Source organism: Saccostrea echinata, unplaced genomic scaffold, assembly GCF_033153115.1.
Source record: "Saccostrea echinata isolate AGI-Se365-2 ecotype Australia unplaced genomic scaffold, CSIRO_AGI_Sech_v1 ptg000001l, whole genome shotgun sequence".
Classification (NCBI taxonomy): Eukaryota; Metazoa; Mollusca; class Bivalvia; order Ostreida; family Ostreidae; genus Saccostrea; species Saccostrea echinata.
Genome location: NW_026889750.1, coordinates 14,158,583 through 14,181,217, shown reverse-complemented (window position 1 = coordinate 14,181,217; position 22,635 = coordinate 14,158,583). Strand labels below are relative to the sequence as shown.

At 31.2% G+C, this 22,635-nt stretch overlaps 1 protein-coding gene across 1 annotated transcript in view; it reads left to right on the top strand.

The window, feature by feature from the left end:
• The window catches only part of LOC133185623 (transcription factor CP2-like), a 486,219-nt gene that overhangs the window by 241,381 nt on the left and 222,203 nt on the right, over positions 1 to 22,635 (top strand). The window contains exon 12 of the mRNA XM_061320938.1: positions 3,166 to 3,262. Coding sequence (XP_061176922.1) covers positions 3,166 to 3,262 — 97 coding nt within the window. The remainder of the gene's footprint in view (positions 1 to 3,165; positions 3,263 to 22,635) is intronic.

Here is a 22,635-nt window from a genome sequence, read left to right as displayed (position 1 = left end):
ACTTCAAAATCTAGTAATTTTTTTTAAGCAAACTTGTTTATCAAAATTGTTTTTTGGCTTAGATGTAAAGATCAAGTATGGTAAAAATAGATCTTTAAAATAATGTTTTTAATTCATTAAAAGCACAAAATGACAACTTATGGCTGTGTTTGTTTAAAAAAATCCAGATATAGATGCCAAATACCTGTTCAAATATTAATTGTTATTTATAGATGCGAGCGATAGAGTTATCTCTCTTTTTTATGACATCATCAGAGACAATTGCTGCAGGTGCTATTCTGTAAACAGCTGATAAACTGTGAGTTTCAACACTACCATGATAGAGATGGTGAACTATCGGAGATAGACTTTAGTCTAAAGATTCAACCATATGTGTTTGAGCTCATTACGAAGCAAATAGATGGTATATGATAGGCTTATACATGGATAAGTCATCAAAGTTAGAATCCGAGAATAATAAAACTAAAACAGAAAATTTTCCAAGGGCTAATAATTGATGTTGTTGACAAGTGTCATTGAACTGTCTGCTAGAAATAAATAAAAAAACTTTTTCATATACTATAAGGTGTTAATGCACTAAGTTATTCATTATAATTATTATAATTCATAATTATAGTGTAGTTTATATATGCTACTTCTTTGTATGTAGACCTTAAGAGCACCTCATATCTGCGAGTACTACAAATTCTAAATCCCACTTTGTTGTAGTGGGAAGATACATTTGCTATTTGTAGAACATGTATCAACATATTTTTTTTTAGGAACACATATAACTTTTATAGATAGGGAATTACTGATGGGATGGTTTCATAATGTGATTTCTCACCTTGACCTTTCAGGACCCTCATATTTCTCCGTTTGAGTGGCATACATGTAGAATACAAGTATTTTATATTACCTGGTTGTTGAGAGGACTCAATTTATTTGGCGTTCAGGATGTAACACACATTATGATCCTTTAGAATATAGATAGGTACAATGGGTTCCTACATTATTCTACTAATAAAATTGAATGCAAGGATGTTCATGCAGATGTGCTGAAATCTGATTGGCTAATACTTTATAGGCTGTATCTCTCTTACTTTTCAGTAAAATACTTTGAAATTTAAGACATGGGTATACATTATAATTAATAAGGCACGTACTATATGTTATAATATATACAGTAATTGGCCATAATTTAGTTCCCAAAATGGCCGCCGATGTTTTCGTGAATCTTTTTGGCGATGATATTTTGTCCATAGTTTCTCAATACGTTAAAAACTCTTACCTTTCTGCATCCGGATATAAGCACCAATATCGAATTTGGTTTTAAATTTATTTTCCTAATTCTATTTCCAATTTGTTTGTTGATAATCGTCTGCTAACAAAATGGGTCGCCGTGGAAAAGATTTGACACCAGAGGTGAGAAAAATCATCATAAGTTTATCTGAGAAAGGTTATTCTGGCCATAAAATCTCGAAAATCACTGGAGTTAATGCAAGGACTGTAAATAAATTTATAAAACGAGTGAAAAAAAGGGGAAACGAAGAAAACCTTCCAAGAACTGGCAGGCGGAGAAAAACTGACAACAGAGCCATTCGTCGACTTTTTCGGATGGTACAACCGAAGGCAGACTTTGGAAGACCTCACAGATAAATTTAACAACAATTCTGTTGAAAATATTTCTTCAAGGACTGTTAGAAGAAGATTGTTTGAAAATAATTATAAAAGACATGTTGTTTCTAAGAAAATCATGATAAGGAGAGAAAACAGATCTCGGCGGACCAGTTTTTGTAGACAGAAATTGTGTTGGACAGTTGAAAATAACTGGTCTAAAGTAATTTTTAGTGACGAAACAAAAGTGGTAATTGGAGAGGACAAAAAAGTTTATGTGTGGAGAAAATCTAATGAATGTTTAATGGGAGAATGCACAGGAATGTTTAAGGACATGCAGAGAGAAGCAAGGTACAATCTCTGCTATGTTCTGGGGCTGTATCAGCTATAATGGTGTTGGAACAATAACACTTATAAATGGAAACATGAATTCCAATATTTACATTGAAACTTTGGATAGATATTTGTGGCCAGTGGTAACAAAAAACTTTGGAAATCACCCTTGGATATTCCAAGAAGATAATGCTCCTTGCCACGTATCAAGACAATGTAATGCCTGGAAAGCAGACAACAATATTCCCATTTTACCTTGGCCTGCACAAAGCCCAGATATGAATATAATAGAAAATGTGTGGAGAGTTTTGAAAATCCGCATCAAACGCCGCATAAATGAAATCAACAACAAGTCAGATCTTGAAAGAGTAGTGAATGAAATCTGGGCATCACTTCCTTTGCATTATATAAAAAGCCTATATCAAAGTATTCCAAAGAGAATCAGAGCCGTAATTAAAGCAAAAGGATATATAACAAAATACTAGTAATTTAAGGTAAGTGTGTATTGTTGTTTGCATGCTATTTAAGTTTTACATTACAACAGGCTAGCCAACATTTCACGGTGGCGGCCATTTTGGGAACTAAATTATGGCCAACTACTGTATGTGAGGAATCTGGAAAATAAGTGCAAGCATGTGTGCTTTAATCTGAGATTGTAAGTATTTATTAATATTTTTTTTTCATTTTCATTAATAAAGAAAAAATATGAAATTCAGAAAGTATGTACATAATATGAGTCCCTAAGTTAATTAGGTTTCATCAGACATAAACATGAGGACTTGCATGCACTTGTGCTGAATTCTGAATGGTCAATATTCAGAGTGCTGTAACTTTCTACATTTTTGGTGAAATTCTTTGAGATCTAAAATGTAGCTCTACAATATTATACTATGAGGTGATGTATATGAAAATGTTTGAAATCATATGCATGCACATGCACTGAAATCTGGATCTGGTAATTTTGCCACTTCCCCTAAAATACTTAGAGTTGTTTGTCTAAAATACAAAGACTTTACCTAATTTATTGAAATTTTTAGGGAATGAGGCACCAAAAGGGAGTAGGGGAATGTTTTGGAGACATCTAAAATGGTCTCCATTACAATGAGAACTAGTTCATCAATAAATAACCTTTTCTTTTCATACTTTGAATTGGTGCTGTCAATTGAAAAAAAACTAGATGTTTTGCAGATATGGACTAAAATGTACATATGACCTTTGTGACTGTTTTATTTGTAGAAGCCCTTGACTTGTGATGCCTCTGCTGGTGAGGTTACAGCTTGGTTACAGGCCAATCGATTTAACAGCTACAAAGAGATATTTCAGAACTTCTCAGGTAAAATACTTCAACAGTTCCATACAGAAAAACCCAAACAGTCCCTTGGTCTGCTCTCAGACTTTACTCTGAGTTAGCTAGAGCAGTCCCAGAAAGCAAGCATAAAATTCAGGTAATTGACTTGGATAGTAAATCGAGCAGTGTTAATGGTCCCAGCAGACCCCACCCCCACCCATAAGACACAATTAACTTTGAGAAATTAAAGATCTAAAACAGATCACCAACTCTTCATGAGAATGCAGCAGTAAATTTATTTTATTCACTTTTTAATACTCTACTAGACAAACATGCAAAAATGAAAACAAAAAGAGTGAAGTATGATGCAAGAGGGTGAATTAAAAAAAATGACCAAACACATATTTATCAACCCACACTAAAAATACAGGCAATGAAAATAGATTTCTATGTCTCAGCATATGTCTTTAGATAGTGTCTAAATACCTGCCAAATATCTCGTTGATATCTCAATTAACAAAAAAGTTATGCCCAAAAATGATGCTAAAATTGTCAGGAGTGCAACACCTTTTTGTGACATTTTGAAATTTCAATATTTTTTAGAGATCTGTGAAATAAAAATCAATGCTTCATGTTAAAAATAAAGACTTTCCTGATAATATTCAAAGTATTGAGCTTTAAATGTGGACTGTCATAACTTTTGTTTAATCAAGTTGTGGTCATGCCTGATGTTTAAAAAAATGGTATACCATGTCAGGAGTGCAACAGAAAAAATGTAGTGTTGCCAATAAAACATCAATTGTAAAATTCTGATAGAAAATAAAGACAAAATAGAATTTTGGAAGTGTAAAACAATAACTGATATACATTTTAAAACTTAAAAATGTTATATAAATCACAAGCAGCATTAATGAGAGTCAAGTATATGTGAATACCCAAAAATGTCAGGAGTGCAACATTTGATGTTTTGCTCCCAAGCATGAAAAAACTATTATCATTATATAATTTTCTGATTTTTATTTTGGATAATAAAGACACAAAGAACATTTTTACCAAATAGATTTATCAATTACAGGATCTGTCTGTGCTTCAGATCCATATTTCTATGGTCAGGAGTGCAACACATTTTTTTAAAGATTCAAGTTGTGTGTCAAAAAGACTTCTATTCATGCTTAGAAGTATTCATTAATTAATAATGATCTTTTTGTATAATTTAATGCTAAATTATTGATAGTTCTATTAATAAAAATCCTTCATTTTTCAATTTTATCAATTCAGATGTGTCTTTATCTTTTTTATGATTTTTTTAATGAACGTTAAAAATAAACACAGTAAAACATTGTCAATAAATTCAAGTTATTCCTCCTCAACTTCACTGAAACAACAGAAAAAGTTCTTATGTAATTTTCACTTCACAATTTTACTTTAAAGGCCCCAATGCTTTTGGTCAGGATTGCAACAAATATGTTAGAATTATAAATCATCCAATAAGAATAAAAATAGAGAAAAAGTGATGAGTAGAATTTTTCTGGAGGGTTACTGTGTTTGTTCTCTAAAGGAAAATATGCTTTAAAATATATTTTATCTTTTAGATATACATTTAAGCTAGTTTTTTGGTATAAAATAGGGTATAATTCCAGATAAAATGCGAATTTTAATACTTTCATCTGTTTTAATTATGAAGTATTGGACTATGAATATTGCACAATTTCATTATCACTTGATGTTGCCAACACTTTATGAATTTTTGTGTTCTATGGTTTTAATTTTCAATTTTACTGCAGTCAGGAGTGCAACAAAACTGCTTTATAATTACCAATGCTTTTTAACTATCTTTACTAAAAAATAAGTTGAAAAAAATGCTTGATACTATTTGATGTTCAAAACACTATGTCTATCAACAAATTACAGAAATTTTACAGTCAATTCAGGGAATAGTTTTAATCATGTCACATATATTTTAAATAAAATTTATTTATATTACACTTTGCAAATAATCATGTTTTAAGGTCTTCAAAATGTGAAAAACCTGCTGTAAACGATGAAAAAAATCAACACGACAAATTGATTTACAAAGTATGAATGGGTTATTATGTGTTATAATTCTTAAAACAATGTTAATTAAAATACATATCAGATGTCAGGAGTGCAACACTATAATGTAACATAGGGTCACTTCAAAATCTTGTATTTTTTGTAAGAGAACTCGTTTATAACAATTCTTTTTTGGCTTAGATTTAAAGAATTAACTTGAACGGACAAAAAAGTGAATTTTGTGGAATTTTATTGCTTCATATTTTTTTCATATTAAAACTTTTCAAACCAGAATTGAAAAAATAATGTAAAATAACACTCAAAAAGCCAATTTTTTGTCACATGTACAAGAGAAGATACTCATTCAAGGTCAAGATTTAATCATTTATACCTCTTTTACCATTTTTAAGGATAAAAAACTATAATTTCTTGTGATTATGTATTTAAGAAAGTCTTTAAGGGTGTAATGATATTTTCTTTTTTCAAAAGAAAATTTACTAATAAGAATTCTGAAACTTTTTAATCCAATTGTCTATTCTATTGCCACTTCAGGATTTTAAACTAGAATGCATGTGCAATATGATGATACAAGTGAAAAATATGTTATATGTAGTTGAATTTTGCCAAAAAAATTCAGTTTGGTGGTCATTTTTTTTTAATTCACCAAGACCAAAATGGTTAACCCAAGAAATTCTTGAAGCACAGCACATGTGCAATAACTTTCATAAAAATAAAGACTTTGAAAACTAGAGAATATGGCAAAATAAAGTAACATCACTTATTGAAAATGCAAAAATTAATTATTATTAATCAACTATAGACAAAAATCCACGTCAGATGTGGGATGCATTAAATAAATTAACTTCTACCCCACAAAATTATATTCCGACTGCACTGGCACAAAAAAAATAATGTTACAGAGGATACACAAGAAATTGCAGAGATGTTGAATTCTCATTTTTAAAATGCCTCTGCTAAATTTCTTGAAGGTGTAAGTAAAGAGGAGTGTGACTTTAAGGGCCTTTTGAATTTTGTACAGTCTAAATTGGGTACAGAAATGTTTGGAATTCCGCTTATAAGTCCTGATGAAGTGCTTTCCTTACTTAATAAGCTAGATGTTAGTAAATGATCAGGTGTAGATACCGTCGGTTCACGTCTTTTAAAACTTACTGCACAAATAATACATAAACCTGTGACCCATATAATAAAATACTAGTATTACATCTGGGAGTTTTCGTAAGAGTTTTAAACTTGCCAAAGTTACACCAGTCTTTAAAAAGGGAAACAAACTAGATCCAAATAACTACAGACCTATTTCTATTTTACCGACATTATCAAAAATTATAGAAAAACATATGGCAAAATATATACCATCTCTATTTTCAGACTTTGATTTTGTAATTAAAAATAGAATCTTAATCAGGTTTCAGAGAACTGCACTCATGTCAAACAGCTCTAACAATAATTACAGATGAATGGTTATATGAAATGGATCAAAGCAAACTTGTTGGTACTGTCTTTCTTGACTTCAGTAAGGCATTTGACCAAGTAAATCATGTAATTTTTCTTAAAAAGCTACAGTGTTATGATTTTAATGAAATAACTTTACAGTGGTTCCGATCATATTTAAGTGACAGACTTCAAAGTGTCCATCTGTCTAACAAACAATCATCTTATCAGCAAGTCACAGCAGGAGTTCCACAGGGGTCTAAACTAGGGCCTCTTCTGTTTTTACTTTACATTAATGATCTTCCACTTTATATTAAAAATTCAAACATAGATTTGTTTGCTGATGATGCCACTCCCCGGCGAAGATTCCCAATCTATTGTAAATGCCTTATCAATGGATATTGCTTGTATAGAAAAATGGTGCTATCAGAATCAAATGGTACTTGATGCTTCAAAAACTTAATGCATGTTAATAAGCACACGTCAGAAGAGATCAAAATTCTCAGAGCATGATTTCTCTTTATACATATATCATATCAGAAAATAGACAACGTAACACATGAAAAAATTCTTGGGAGTATATTTAGATAAATCTTTACAGTACAATGTACATATCGACCATGTGTGTAAATCGCTGTCACATAAAATTTCTGCCCTCCAAAGAATTAAAAAGTATCTTCCCATTCAAACACACAAGCTGTTTTATAATGCAGATATCATGCCTACTATTGATTACTGCCTTACAATTTGGGGCAATACATCCCGATCAAATCTTGACAGAGTTCATAAGCTTCAATAAGCTTCAAAAACGTGCTGTAAGGTATATTTTAAATGCTCCCCCTGATGCACCCTCGCGACCTCTTTTTGATGAACTTGAATTGCTAACTGTCTATGAAAAACTTACTGTAAATAAATATGTATTGTTATATAAATCCCTGTTTAATTCTTGTCCTACTTATTAAATGGCATGTTTCAATTTCAAAGTAATAACCAATTCAATCTTCCATCTGAATCCAATGTTGACTTGTGTGTGCCAATGTAAATTTTTGGAAATTTCTTTGAGTACTCTGGTGCCATGTTATGGAATGATTTACCTGTACATATAAAAATGTCACCAACTCTCAATGCTTTCATGAAACAAGTAAAACATTATGTAAAACAATGTCAGAATAATTTGTGATTCATATTTATTTGTGTTTTTATGTTTATGTATATACAGTGTATTTATTATATGTTTGTATTTGTATAACTATGTTAACTTTATAATGTTTATTGACAGAGGGCCCTGGGGAAGAATAGTGCCTGCACTAATCAGGTTACCTTCTTTAAATAAAGTATTATTATTATTTTTATTTTGTTGACCGGTTTCGACCAGGGACGGTCATCATCAGAACAATTAAGCATGTAAATTTATCTATTGAAGTAAAAAATGTAAGATTAAGATTTAGTAAGACTATACAGAAGAAGAATTTTATGAAACCATACTATATTTTATGTTATCCCAAATTTTATAGAAAATGTAACCCAATTTCCTCTGTTATAATTTTTTAAGCAATCTATATGTACAAACCTCCCGTATTTTACATTGTGACGTCACACGTCTACTGAAACAGCCTGAACTTAGTTCTGAAGTTGACCGTTCCTGGTCAAAACCGGTCAACAAAATAAATTTACTGCTGCATTCTCACGAGGTGTTGGTGAGCTGTTTTATATCTTTAAGGTACAGACCCTAGTGAATACCGCTCGTTATCCACACGTGAGAATCTTCTGCAATTTCAACCTCAAGGTGTTGGTCTCCAGTTTTTTTTGTTTTGAGAAATTAAGTTGGCAGAGCCAATTTATGGATCTAAGTTATTAAAAACAAACTAGAACAAAGAGTTTTATCTGGAATAAAATCACAGTGTTACCACTCACCTTCATAAGGCACAATTCACTTAATTAAGGTCTTCGGTCTTCAGCAGAAGACCTTCTTGTTATTCTTAGGTTTCTTTTCCACTGTTTTTAGCTCTTCCGTTTTCAACAGAAGACCTATAGTGATTTTACTGTTTCTTATTATTATTAGGTCTTCCGTTTTCAATGGAAGACCTATAGTGATTCTACTGTTTCTTATTAGGTCTTCCGTTTTCAACGGAAGACCTATAATGATTCTACTGTTTCTTATTAGGTCTTCCGTTAACGGAAGACCTATAGTGATTCTACTGTTTCTTATTATTAAGGTCTTCCGTCTTCACGGAAGACCTTATAGTGATTCTACTGTTCCTTATTATTATTATTCTTATTTTTTTCCCTAAATTTTGTGCACGCGATTTCTCAGCAACTATTCAGTGGTTTTCAATGAAATTTTCAGGAATAATGCGCATCTATAGGAACTTGATACGTCTTGGAAAAATTTTGAAAATTCGCTTCCGGTGCCAAGTTATGGACAATTTCCTGATTTTGAAATGAAATTTTGTCGCCCCTTTTTTTCAAAAATGGCTAAAGATATGAACTGGAGACTTGTTGGAGACGATAGTGCATGACTTATAGGTGAACAGAATCACCTTTTCGTTCGTCGTCGGCACTTCCGGTCTCTTACGGAAGTGATCAAAGAAATCATAAAATTTCAACTAACCTTTTTTAAATCAATACTTACATCACATTATTGCATCTCTTTTGTAGTTTCGAAATATGTTGGTCCCACCGGAAATAAAAACGTCAACTTCCGGTTATAAGAGAAAAACTACATAATCTGAGTATTTTTCTTTCCCATTAATATCCTTTGTAGATAAAGTATTTGAAATGAAATTTAAATACGTTATTAGGACTGCAAATATCTAGAGTAACGTCAAATATCTTTGTAAAATTCACTTCCGGTCACGCGTTTTTCTGTTCTCAAATTGAGAAGTTGTCTGAACAAGATCTCGGAAATGGTAAGAGATTAAGACACCAAACTTATATGAGCAACAGACCTTATGATGTAAGCAAAACCATTTGGGTTCAGAGCGTCAGCCATCACTTCCAGTCGCCAAAGGAAGTGATCGGAGAAATTGAAAATTTCAACTTTTTTTTTTTCATTAAAAATTGCATTACTTTATTGCATCTTTTTTGCAGATTCGAAAGATGTTGGTCCCACCGGTAACAAAAACGACAACTTCCGGGTATAAGAGAAAAACTAAATAATTTGAGTATTTTACTTTCCCATAAATATTCTTTGTAGATAAAGTATTTGAAATGAATATTCAGAGTGCAAATGTCTAGAGTAACCTTAAATATCTTTCAAAAAATCACTTTCGGTCTTGTGTTTTCCTGTCCTCAAAATAAGAAGTTGTCTATGCGAGATCTCAAAAACAGGTAAAAAATTAAAACACCAAACTTGTATGAGTAGTAGACCTTCAGGAGTAGGCGAAACTATTTGGGTTAAATGCGTCAGTCGTCATTTCCGCTTGTCACAGGAATTGATCAAAGAAATAAAAAAAATTAACTTTTCTTTTTTGAATTAAAACTTGCATCACTTTATTGCATCTCTTTTGCTGTTTTGAAATATGTTACATTCAACCGGAAACAAAGACGTCAACTTCCGGTTTTAGGAGATAAACTACTTTATTTTTATATTTAACTTTCTGATAAATATTGCTTATGGATGAAGTACTTGAGATGATTTTTTGCATGTTGTAGATACTGCAAATGTCTAGAGAAAAGTCATAGATTTATATAAAATCCTCTTCCGGTCGCGTGTTAACCTGTCCTCAAAATTAGAATTTGTTCTCACAATATTGCTCGGCATCAGTAAACGACTGAAGTCTAAAGGTCTAAAACTTTCAGGACTGATTGTCAGTCATCAGTTTATATGAATATTGAGAAAATGTTTTATTGCCTTTAATTCCGGTAGCGACAGGAAGTGATGCAAAAAAGTTAATGGTTAGCACGTTGGATTATCACGCTGACGACCAAGGTTAAATCTATAGAGTGTCTTAATTTCTTTTATCACTTTTTCAGCTTGAATTTTCTTTTTTTTTTTAGAATCGGACGGAAGACCTCTCATTGCTCGCAATGAGTTTCTTGTTATTATTATTATTATTTTTCATTTTTATTTTTTTGACCTTTTTAAATTGCGATATCTCAAAAACTACTCATTCATTTTCAGCCAAATTTTCAGGAATTATGTGTTATCTCATGCCATTTTGAAATATTGAAAAAGTTCGGAAAAATTTACTTCCGGTCGGAATTTATTACGATTTTTCACTTTTTCCACTAAAAATCTAGTCCGTGAATGTTCTCAGAAAATGTTAAAGGTAGGAGTCTGAAACTTTTAGGTATGATAGAATTTGGTTTGTAGATGTGTGTAGGAAACATTTCGTGTCGTTGTCACTTCCGGTTGTCACAGGAAGTGATTTAAAAAGGGTAATTTTTTAACTTTTTTGTTTTTCATTGTTTTTTTTATGACGTTGATAGGCTAAATAAAGAGTCTTACAAGAATGCTAAATATGTAGTTTGTTTAAAAATTGATTAACTCATACTCTAAATATTTATCATTTTTCAATTTTAAGCGATGATATTTAGCGTAATGGTTAGCATGTTGAATTTTCACGTGGGCGATCCGGATTTAATCCAAAGAATGTCCGAATTTTTTCTCACTTTTTGGGGCTCAAATATAAAAATTTAATCTTTAAAGGGGGGGTTATATCGTTCGACGTCAGAGCAGCAGTGTTTGACGGCACAATATCAGCATGTCTTTTTACTCCCACATAAATAGTTTCCAGTTGAATTTTGCACTAATTAATGTGCATAGATGCAATTGTGATATGAGAAAACGAGGAAAACATGTTGATAGAAATGTATATGTAGCTAGATACCTATGCAATTGTATCATAAATTGAAGAGTTGCCGAATTGTATTTTGAAAGTAGAATTTGTTACTTTCTCATGTAAGAAAACTTAGCGCTGCCTTTATGTTACTTGTCCGTATACGGTATGTTATATGTACAGTGTGATAAATGTACATTCTTAGGCTAGAAAATCAGGCTATAGCAACATATTTTTTTTTAAATTTCATTGAAGCTATCACGTACACTTATTCAATTGAAGATACATTCCAAAGAAAAGGCGTAAAGATTTACTCGTGACGTTTGGCGCGAAATAATTATCTTGACCCGCCTTTCACAAATGGTCTGATACAGTAGTGTAAAAGTACAGAAAAAGATTACATGGAAATGTCTGAATTTGGAATTGCATAGAATAGAAAGTTGAATGCATAAAGAATAAGTAGTTACTTCAGGGAATGAGTGCAAGGTAAACATCGATGATGGATGGTACATTGCGCTAGTGTAGTGGTTTCAATATTAAAGAACAAGGTTCACTTAGGGCCTTTTTTGGCCCTGTGAATTTCAGAAAAACTGAAACTGCTTGGTTTTTAGTTGACAATGCATTAAATATCATTTAGACCTTTGATGACTGCGTATCTATCAAAAATGACGTAATTTTCTGGCTAGCCTATGCATTAAGACGTCACGAAATGCGTCATTTTCCTCATATCCTGAAAATTTCTACAAAACAGCCAATTTTTAAAGCTATTTTTCGATATTTAATATAGAATGTAACCTCTGATCTTAAATATGCAACTATTAAATGATAGAACTATTTCTGAGGATTACAAAACCTGTTTTATTTTTTAGATCAGAGGAGGCGCTCATATTATTTCTCTTCTTTCTTTTTTAAACTAAAACTTGCATCACTTTATTGCATCTCTTTCGCTGTTTTGAAATATGTAAGATTCCAACGGAAATAAAACGTCAACTTCCGGTCTATTGCTCGGCAACAGTAAACGACTGAAGTCTAAAACTTTCAGGACTGATAGACAGTCATCAGTTTATTTGAATCGTGAGAAAATCTTCTATCCCCGTTACGTCCGGTCATGACAGGAAGTGATGCAAAAAAAGGGAATGATTAATGGTTAGCACGTTGGATTTTCAGGCTGACGACCATGGTTAAATCTCCAGAGTGTCTGAATTTCTTTTATCACTTTTTTCAGCTTGAGTTTTCTTTTTTCAGAATCGGACAGAAGACCTTTCATTGCTCGCAATGAGTTTCTAGTTTTTAAGGTCTTCCGTTTCAGACGGAAGACCTTATAGTGATTCTACTGTTTCTTCTTTTGCTTTTTAAGGTCTTCCGTTTCAGACGGAAGACCTTATAGTGATTCTACTGTTTCTTCTTTTTTAAGGTCTTCCGTTTCAGACGGAAGACCTTATAGTGATTCTACTGTTTCTTTTTATTATTATTTTTTTTTTCCCCTTTTCTTGTCGGAGCGATTTCTCAGAGATGGCTGGACGGATTTTCTTGAAATTTTCAGGAATGATAGAGAATGAAAATACCCCCAGGCGTTTTTTTCATTTTTTCAAAATTCACTTCCGGTCGTCAGATATCTCCGATTTCCGTCTTTTTAAAAAATATTTTGTCCCAGTCATATCTCAAAAACGGTAAGAGATTAAGACACCAAACTCTAATGGTTAATAGATCTTGAGGAGTAGGCAAAACCATTTGGGATAAGAGCGTCAGCCGTCACTTCCGGTTGTCACAGGAAGTGATAATAGAAATCGAAAATTTCAACTTTTCTTTTTTGAATCTTTTTTTGCATCACGTTATTGCATTTCATTTGTAGTTTTGAAATATGTCAGTCCCACCGGAAACAAAAACGACAACTTCCGGTTATAAGAGAAAAACTACATAATTTGGGTATTTTTCTTTCCCATAAATATTTTTTATAGATGACGTATTTGAACTGATTTTTACTTATGTTATTAGGACTGCAAATGTCTAGAGTAACGTCAAAAATCTTTGTAAAATTCACTTCCGGTCGCGCGTTTAGGTGTCCGTAAAATGAGAAATTTTCGGAGTGAGACCTCAGAAACGGTAAGAGATTTTGACACCAAACTTTTATGAGTAATAGACCTTGAGGAGTAGACAAAATCATTTGGGTTAAGAGCGTCAATCGTCACTTCCGGTCGTCACAGGAAGTGATCAAAGAAATCGAAAATTTCAACTATTCTCTTTTGGAATAAGACTTGCATCATATAATTGTATCTTTTTCACAGTTTTGATATGTGTTGGTTCCACCCGAAACAAAAAAACAACAACTTCCGGTTATAAGAGAAAAACTACATTATAGGGTTTTTGGATTTTCCCATACATATCGCTTATATATAGAGTTCTTTAAATGATTTTTATATATGTTATTGAGACTGCAGATGTCTAAATTGACGTCAAACATCTTAGTATAATTCACTTCCGGTTGCGTATTTTCCTGCCCTCAAATTGAGATTTTATTCACCTAATTGCTCAGCACCAGTAAACGACTGAAGTCTAAAACTTTCAGGACTGATAGTCAGTCACCAGTTTTTCTACATCATGTGAAAATCGTACGTTGCCGTCAGTTTCCGTCGTGACCGGAAGCGATGCAAAAAAAGTGAATTTTCCAAGTTTTGTTTTCTTTTTACAGAAATGTTTGGCTAATGCAGATGTTAGATAGACTAAAACCATGCAAATCATTTTCACTGGGAGTGCCGGCCTAAAAACCGGACGTTGTTTCAAACATGAGTAGTTTTTCATGGAAACTTTTAGGGATGATCAGTTGTGAATAATTTAGGTGTAGAATGAACATTTTATTTGTTTGGAGTAATTTCAGTCTTGATGAAGTAAAAAAAAAAACATAGAAAGTAAATTTATTTCCGGGATTTTCTCATGACCTTGACCTTTGATCTTAACCTTTGATCTTGACCTTGAACTTCGATGACCTTGACTTTTGACCAAAAGGTCAGAATCAATAATAAATTTACTCCCCTTTCTCCCCTCCCCTTCCCCAAAAAAATCAAAAAAAAAAAAATCAGATTAATATCAGCCTAGAATATTTCTCTAGAACTCATACAACACCTCGAATCGACATAAAATTTCGGGGTTTTGCAGAAGATACCTGAAAGAAAGTTTCCTGAAAATTTGACAGTGAATCTCTGAAGTATATAGAAATTATGAATGTTAACGGCAAACACTACATCTTTTTTTCGTATCTGAAATTTAGGTGCTGATGAACATAAAAATTAATTAAAGCTTTTCTCGCTTATTTCTTCAGTTGTTATGAATAGCACTCGATTCTCTTGATATGATATGATATTTTAACACCAAGCATTCTTGCTTTCTCTAGTATGTGGAATTTATTTCAATTTTATTTAGAATTAATATTAATCGAATGAATGTCGAAAACAGCGATTTTTTCCCAGCAAATAAATTTTCACTCTCTCATTGGCACATTTTTCTTTCTAAAATGCATATCTGAAATTTTGATTCATGCTACTTACATTTAATTCAATCCACACAGAGATGCTTACCTATTATTTCAGGATATTCAGTCACATCCGAACCCGATCCGACATTTTCATATATTTGTAAACAAAGTCTCGACACTGCAGTTCTAATGCATCATAGGCTCTGAATGATTAATTCAATGCATTCCAAATATAGACCAACTCAAATAATTTTTTAAGCCGACAATCTGCATTTGCATTATACACCAATCGTGTTTCTCAATCTATTCAATACTGATCACTACATTCCATAACAAACAAAAGAACACGTGCTTTTATTCCTATTTATTCTTAAACAATTAATTTACTACCTCCATCTTCATCGGAATACGTGGTCTAGTGGTTAGCGCACAGGTCTTATAACCCGAAGGTTTTGAGTTCGATCCATGCTGGGAGAACTTTTTTTTTTTTTTTTTTTTTTTTGCATTTTCTGCTTTTTTTTCAGAACAGTTGACAAAAGAATCAAGAAAACGGAAGACCTGTTATTGCCTAGGCAATAAGTATCTAGTATTCTTAATATTATTGTATAGACGAAATTTGGTAAAGGACTATGTCCGCTCCATTTCTCCAGAACAGCTTAAGATATGAAAGTTAACTTTGTCAGATATCATAGATAATGACTTGTAGATGTCACCATGAATATTCTTTCCGTCGTCATTACTTCCGGTCGTCACAGAAATTGGATTAAAAAGTCGATTTTTTCTATTTCTTCGTCTTTCTAACTTCTTTTTTCTGTAATATTCATAGGGTATGTAAAGGCCCCTCTTTGAAGATTTTACGTATTACCAGTTTCCTGATAGGATTAAGAAGGAATTAAATATCTTTAAATATCTTAGAATTTCCGAAAACGTAGGACCAACGTTTCTTAAACACTACAGAATATTGATTTTTCCCCCGTATATATAGTTTGCGAGGACTGCTCAGTGCTCATTTACGTAGGAACTGGTGTAGAGTTAAAACCTACTGGGTGATTGGGATAGGCCAGAAAAACCTTGCCGTTGCCATGGAAATGAGTTTATATTAAATAAAAACGGTAGTATATGATATGTGTGTGCATTTTATTCGCCCCTATTTTTGTCAACTGTAGAAGACATTGCCATCTTTACACCCCCCCCTTTTTCTCTTTTTCGCTTTTATGTTTTGCATTCTTTATAAAATGACCTTGACTTTCATATCACAAGCAACTCTTCTTGACGTTTTTAAAATTATAAGCCTTAATTCTTTCTACAAAGTAATGCTAATTTACATGTTTATGTTCAAGACCCCCCCCCCCTTTCCTCGAAGCAACCAGGTAGAATACACAGATATAAAATTTACAACTTATAAGGAACTTCTTAAGAGTTTCATTAATAAAGTTCGGTTCCCCTGATGTGATTTGATATTTTACTACCATTCATTCTTCTTCTGTTTTGTCTTTAGAATTTATAATTATTTTATTTAGAATTAATTTATCTTTAGAAAGTAGTGATTGTCAGCTGCATTCATTAGCATTTCGCGTTTTCTTCTATATCTATTACTTGCATATTAATAATTTCATTAAATAATATTTAAAAGTATTAAGACTTCATTTCTATTAAATTTTATTCATTTGTAAATCCTTGGATCCGCTCCTGCAGGTGCGCGAAAGCCTCATCACTACTGTAAACAAATTATTCATCACGCCGAAAATGTTCATGATTCCGCTAAACTAAGAAAGCTTACACATAGTTTTTCATCTCATAAACAACCATCAGCCCTGTCCAATGCAGAAATGCTCGAATTGAAGGGGAAAATTCAGGAATTGTTTTGCGTCAACCATGTTTTGACATGAACCTTACACCGCATTCTGTTATTAGGGTCTTCCGTCTTCAGCGGAAGACCCTTCTATTATTGTATTGTTTCTTTTTCTTATTATTATTATTATTTTTTTTCCTACACCGGTATCTCAGTAACGGTTCGGTGGATTTTTATGAAACTTTTGGAGATGATAGGGAACGATGTTCCCTCGGGACGTTTTTTTCATTTTTGATGATTTCACTTCCGGTCGCGAAATATGACGTATTTTTGACGTTTTTCTGCAATTCCGGTCTGTCCTACTCCGAAGAAACTGCGCAAAATAGAAATTTGAAATTTTCAGGAATGATAGAATTGAGACCTTGACATGTGCACCTGACTTTTGAAATTTTGAGAAGATGTTTAAATTTTTCAAATTTTAAAGTTAAATTTTTCAAAAAAAAATTTTTAATCGAATTTTGAAATTTTTTATATTGTAAAATAGATCTTGGCGAGAACTTTCCAAAAATGTATTTGTTTTGCATGTGAGTACATTAATAAACAATATATAAGCTCAGGTGTGTTAGGTTACTTGAGTGCAAGTGTACTTTAAGAACTTTTCTTTAAAAAATCATTACTCTTTTATTTCTTGACCGATTTTAAAACTTTTTACACCGTCAAATAGATCTTTACGAGACCTTTCCAACAGTATATTTGGTTTTATTGTAAGTGCACTAATAAAGAAAATATGAGCTCAGGTAAGTTAGCCTTTTGTTTTGACAGGACATGTCAAAATCATTGTCAAGGACACTTGCGTATGACCGTACTCTTTGATCTTTGGCAGATATCCTTTGATTTCTTTTAAAAAGCATTACTCTTTTATTTCTTGACCGATTTTAGAACTTTATACACCATCAAATAGATCTTTACGAGACCTTTCCAACAATGTATTTCTTTTGTTTGTAAATGCACTAATAAAGAAAATATGAGCTCAGGTATGTTAGCTTTTTTTTGACAGGACATGTCAAACTCATTATCAAGGACACTTGTGGATGACCGTACTCTTTCATCTTTGGCGGATATCCTTTTATTTTTAAAAAAATCTTTACTCTTTTATTTCTTGACCGATTTTAAAACTTTTTACACCGTCTGATAGGTCTTCCTGTGACCTTTCTTACAGTATATTTGTTTTGATTTTAGGTGAAATTTTTAAGAAAATATGAGCTCAGGTGTGTTAGAGAATTTTTACGGCCCATGTATAAGTTATCGATTTTCTTCAGCGACGTTTAATACACAGTGACCTAGAAGAAAGCAAGGACATTCAATTAAGTCGGAAATAGTGATTTCATAATGTACCTGTGATTATGAAAATTTGCGTATTCAATTTAAATCATTGAAAGTTTTGAATACTGTAATTTCAAATTTTAAAACCTTTAAAATCGTAAGATTTTGATATATCCTCTAATGTTGAAAGCGGTAAGCTCCTACTTGATGAATTTTTATTCCAGCATTTAAAACTTCAAAAATTTTCAAATTTGGAATAATTTAAAAGCCTTTAAATATGAAATCAAGGACATCTAAAATAATGAGAACATGAATGAAAGTGATTTGGAGTCTATTGGAGGTCAAAAAGAGTGAAATTTAAACTATTTAAATTTTTTTTAAAAAAATTCAAAACTGCTTCCAAAGATGGAGAACATCATACAATGAGGTGAAATCTCTCAAAGGTCAAAGAAAGTAAAATTTTATCGATTTAATTTTTTTTCAAAAAATTTAAACTGAATCCAAATGTTAAAACAAGGACCGTCTCTGTATTTTGAAAGATGTAGAACATCAAACAATGTGTTTTGAATCTCTAAAAGGTCAAATAAAGTGAATTTTAAACGATTTAAATTTTTCAAAAAATTTAAATTGAATTCAAATGTTAAAACAAGGACTATTTCTATATCTTGAAAGATGGAGAACATCATATAATGTGTTTTGAAATCTCTCAAAGGTCAAATAGACTGAGATTTAAACGATTTAAATTTTTCAAAAAATTTAAATTCCTTCCAAACGTTAAAACAAAGACTATCTCTGTATTTTGAAAGATGGAGAACATCATACAATGTGTTTTGAAATCTCTCAAAGGTCAAATAGACTGAGATTTAAACGATTTAAATTTTTCAAAAAATTTAAATTCCTTCCAAATGTTAAAACAAAGACTATCTCTGTATTTTGAAAGATGGAGAACATCATACAATGTGTTTTGAAATCTCTCAAAGGTCAAATAGACTGAGATTTAAACGATTTAAATTTTTCAAAAAATTTAAATTGAATCCAAACATTAAAACAAGGACTATCTCTGTATTTTGAAAGATTGAGAACATCATACAATGTGTTTTGAAATCTCTCAAAGGTCAAATAGACTGAGATTTAAACGATTTAAATTTTTCAAAAAATTTAAATTCCTTCCAAATGTTAAAACAAAGACTATCTCTGTATTTTGAAAGATGGAGAACATCATACAATGTGTTTTGAAATCTCTCAAAGGTCAAATAGAGTGAAATTTAAACGATTTAAATTTTTCAAAAAATTTAAATTAAATCCAAACGTTTAAGCAAGGACTATCTCTGTATTTTGAAGGATGGAGAACATCATACAATGTGTTTTGAAATCTCTCAAAGGTCAAATAGACTGAGATTTAAACGATTTAAATTTTTCAAAAAATTTAAATTAAATCCAAACGTTTAAGCAAGGACTATCTCTGTATTTTGAAGGATGGAGAACATCATACAATGTGTTTTGAAATCTCTCAAAGGTCAAATAGACTGAGATTTAAACGATTTAAATTTTTCAAAAAATTTAAATTCCTTCCAAATGTTAAAACAAAGACTATCTCTGTATTTTGAAAGATGGAGAACATCATACAATGTGTTTTGAAATCTCTCAAAGGTTAAATAGAGTGAAATTTAAACGATTTAAATTTTTCAAAAAATTTAAATTGAATCCAAACATTAAAACAAGGACTATCTCTGTATTTTGAAAGATGGAGAACATCATACAATGTGTTTTGAAATCTCTCAAAGGTCAAATAGACTGAGATTTAAACGATTTAAATTTTTCAAAAAATTTAAATTCCTTCCAAATGTTAAAACAAAGACTATCTCTGTATTTTGAAAGATGGAGAACATCATACAATGTGTTTTGAAATCTCTCAAAGGTCAAATAGAGTGAAATTTAAACGATTTAAATTTTTCAAAAAATTTAAATTGAATCCAAACGTTTAAGCAAGGACTATCTCTGTATTTTGAAGGATGGAGAACATCATACAATGTGTTTTGAAATCTCTCAAAGGTAAAATAGACTGAGATTTAAACGATTTAAATTTTTCAAAAAATTTAAATTGCTTCCAATTGTTAAAACAAAGACTATCTCTGTATTTTGAAAGACGGAGAACATCATACAATGTGTTTTGAAATCTCTCAAAGGTCAAATAGACTGAGATTTAAACGATTTAAATTTTTCAAAAAATTAAAATTGATTCCAAACGTTAAAACAAGGACTATCTCTGTATTTTGAGAGATGGAGAACATCATACAATGTGTTTTAAAATCTCTCAAAGGTCAAATAGGGTGAAATTTAAACGATTTAAAATTTTCAAAAAATTTAAATTGCTTCCAAAAACATAAAAAACGCAACAAATGATTTTCTCTTCCTTCAAAATATGTAAGTTGACTTTTGTTTAATATTTCAGTGCAATTTAAATTTTTGGAAAAATTTAAATCGTTTAAATTTCACTCTATTTGACCTTTGAGTGATTCCAAAACACATTGTATGATGTTCTCCATCTTTCAAAATACAGAGATAGTCCTTGTTTTAACATTTGGATTTAATTTAATTTTTTTTAAAAATTTAAATCGTTTAAATCTCACTCTTTTTGACCTTTGAGTGATTTCAAAACACATTGTATGATGTTCTCCGTCTTTCAAAATACAGAGATAGTGCTTGTTTTTACATTTGGAAACAAATTGAATTTTTTGAAAAGTTAAAATTGTTTGAATCTCACTCTATTTGAACTTTGAAAGATTTTAAAACACATTGTATGATATTCTCCATCTTTCAAAATACAGAAATAGTCCTTGTTTTAACATTTGGAAGCAATTTAAATTTTTTGAAAAATTTAAATCCTTTAAATCTCACTCTATTTGACCTTTGAGAGATTTCAAAACATATTGTATGATGTTCTTCACCTTTCAAAATACAGAGATAGTCCTTGTTTTAATGGTTGGTTTTAATTTAAATTTTTTGAAAAATATAAATCGTTTAAATTTCACTCTATTTAACCTTTGAAAGATTTCAAAACACATTGTATGATGTTCTCCATCTCCCAAAATACAGAGATAGTCCTTGTTTTAACATTTGGATTTAATTTAATTTTTTTGAAAAATTCAAATCGTTTAAATCTCACTCTATTTAACCTTTGAGTGATTTCAAAACACATTGTATGATGTTCTCCATCTTTCAAAATACAGAGATAGTCCTTGTTTTAATGGTTGGTTTCAATTTAAATTTTTTGAAAAATTTAAATCGTTTAAATTTCACTCTATTTGACCTTTGAAAGATCTCAAAACAAATTATATGATGTTCTCCATCTTCCAAAATACAGAGATAGTCCTTGTTTTAACATTTGGATTTAATTTAAATTTTTTGAAAAATTTAAATCGTTTAAATCTCACTCTATTTAACCTTTGAAAGATTTCAAAACACATTTTATGATGTTCTCCATCTTCCAAAATACAGAGATAGTCCTTGTTTTAACATTTGGATTTAAATTAAATTTTTTGAAAAATTTAAATCGTTTTAATCTCACTCTATTTGACCTTTGAGTGATTTCAAAACACGTTGTATGATGTTCTCCATCTTTCAAAATACAGAGATAGTCCTTGTTTAAATGGTTGGTTTCAATTTAAATTTTTTGAAAAATTTAAATCGTTTAAATTTCACTCTATTTGACCTTTGAAAGATTTCAAAACAAATTATATGATGTTCTCCATCTTCCAAAATACAGAGATAGTCCTTGTTTTAACATTTGGAAGCAATTTAAATTTTTTGAAAAATTTAAATCGTTTAAATCTCACTCTATTTAACCTTTGAAAGATTTCAAAACACATTTTATGATGTTCTCCATCTTCCAAAATACAGAGATAGTCCTTGTTTTAACATTTGGATTTAAATTAAACATTTTGAAAAATTTAAATCGTTTAAATTTCACTCTATTTAACCGTTGAGTGATTTCAAAACACATTGTATGATGTTCTCCGTCTTTCAAAATACAGAGATAGTCCTTGTTTCAATCAAAATGACACCTCATCGAAATCGGACGGAAGACCCACTCGTTGCTCGCAACGAGATCGCATCTAGTATTCTTAATATTATTGTATAGACGAAATTTGGTAAAGGACTATGTCCGCTCCATTTCTCCAGAACAGCTTAAGATATGAAAGTTAACTTTGTCAGATATCATAGATAATGACTTGTAGATGTCACCATGAATATTCTTTCCGTCGTCATTACTTCCGGTCGTCACAGAAATTGGATTAAAAAGTCGATTTTTTCTATTTCTTCGTCTTTCTAACTTCTTTTTTCTGTAATATTCATAGGGTATGTAAAGGCCCCTCTTTGAAGATTTTACGTATTACCAGTTTCCTGATAGGATTAAGAAGGAATTAAATATCTTTAAATATCTTAGAATTTCCGAAAACGTAGGACCAACGTTTCTTAAACACTACAGAATATTGATTTTTCCCCCGTATATATAGTTTGCGAGGACTGCTCAGTGCTCATTTACGTAGGAACTGGTGTAGAGTTAAAA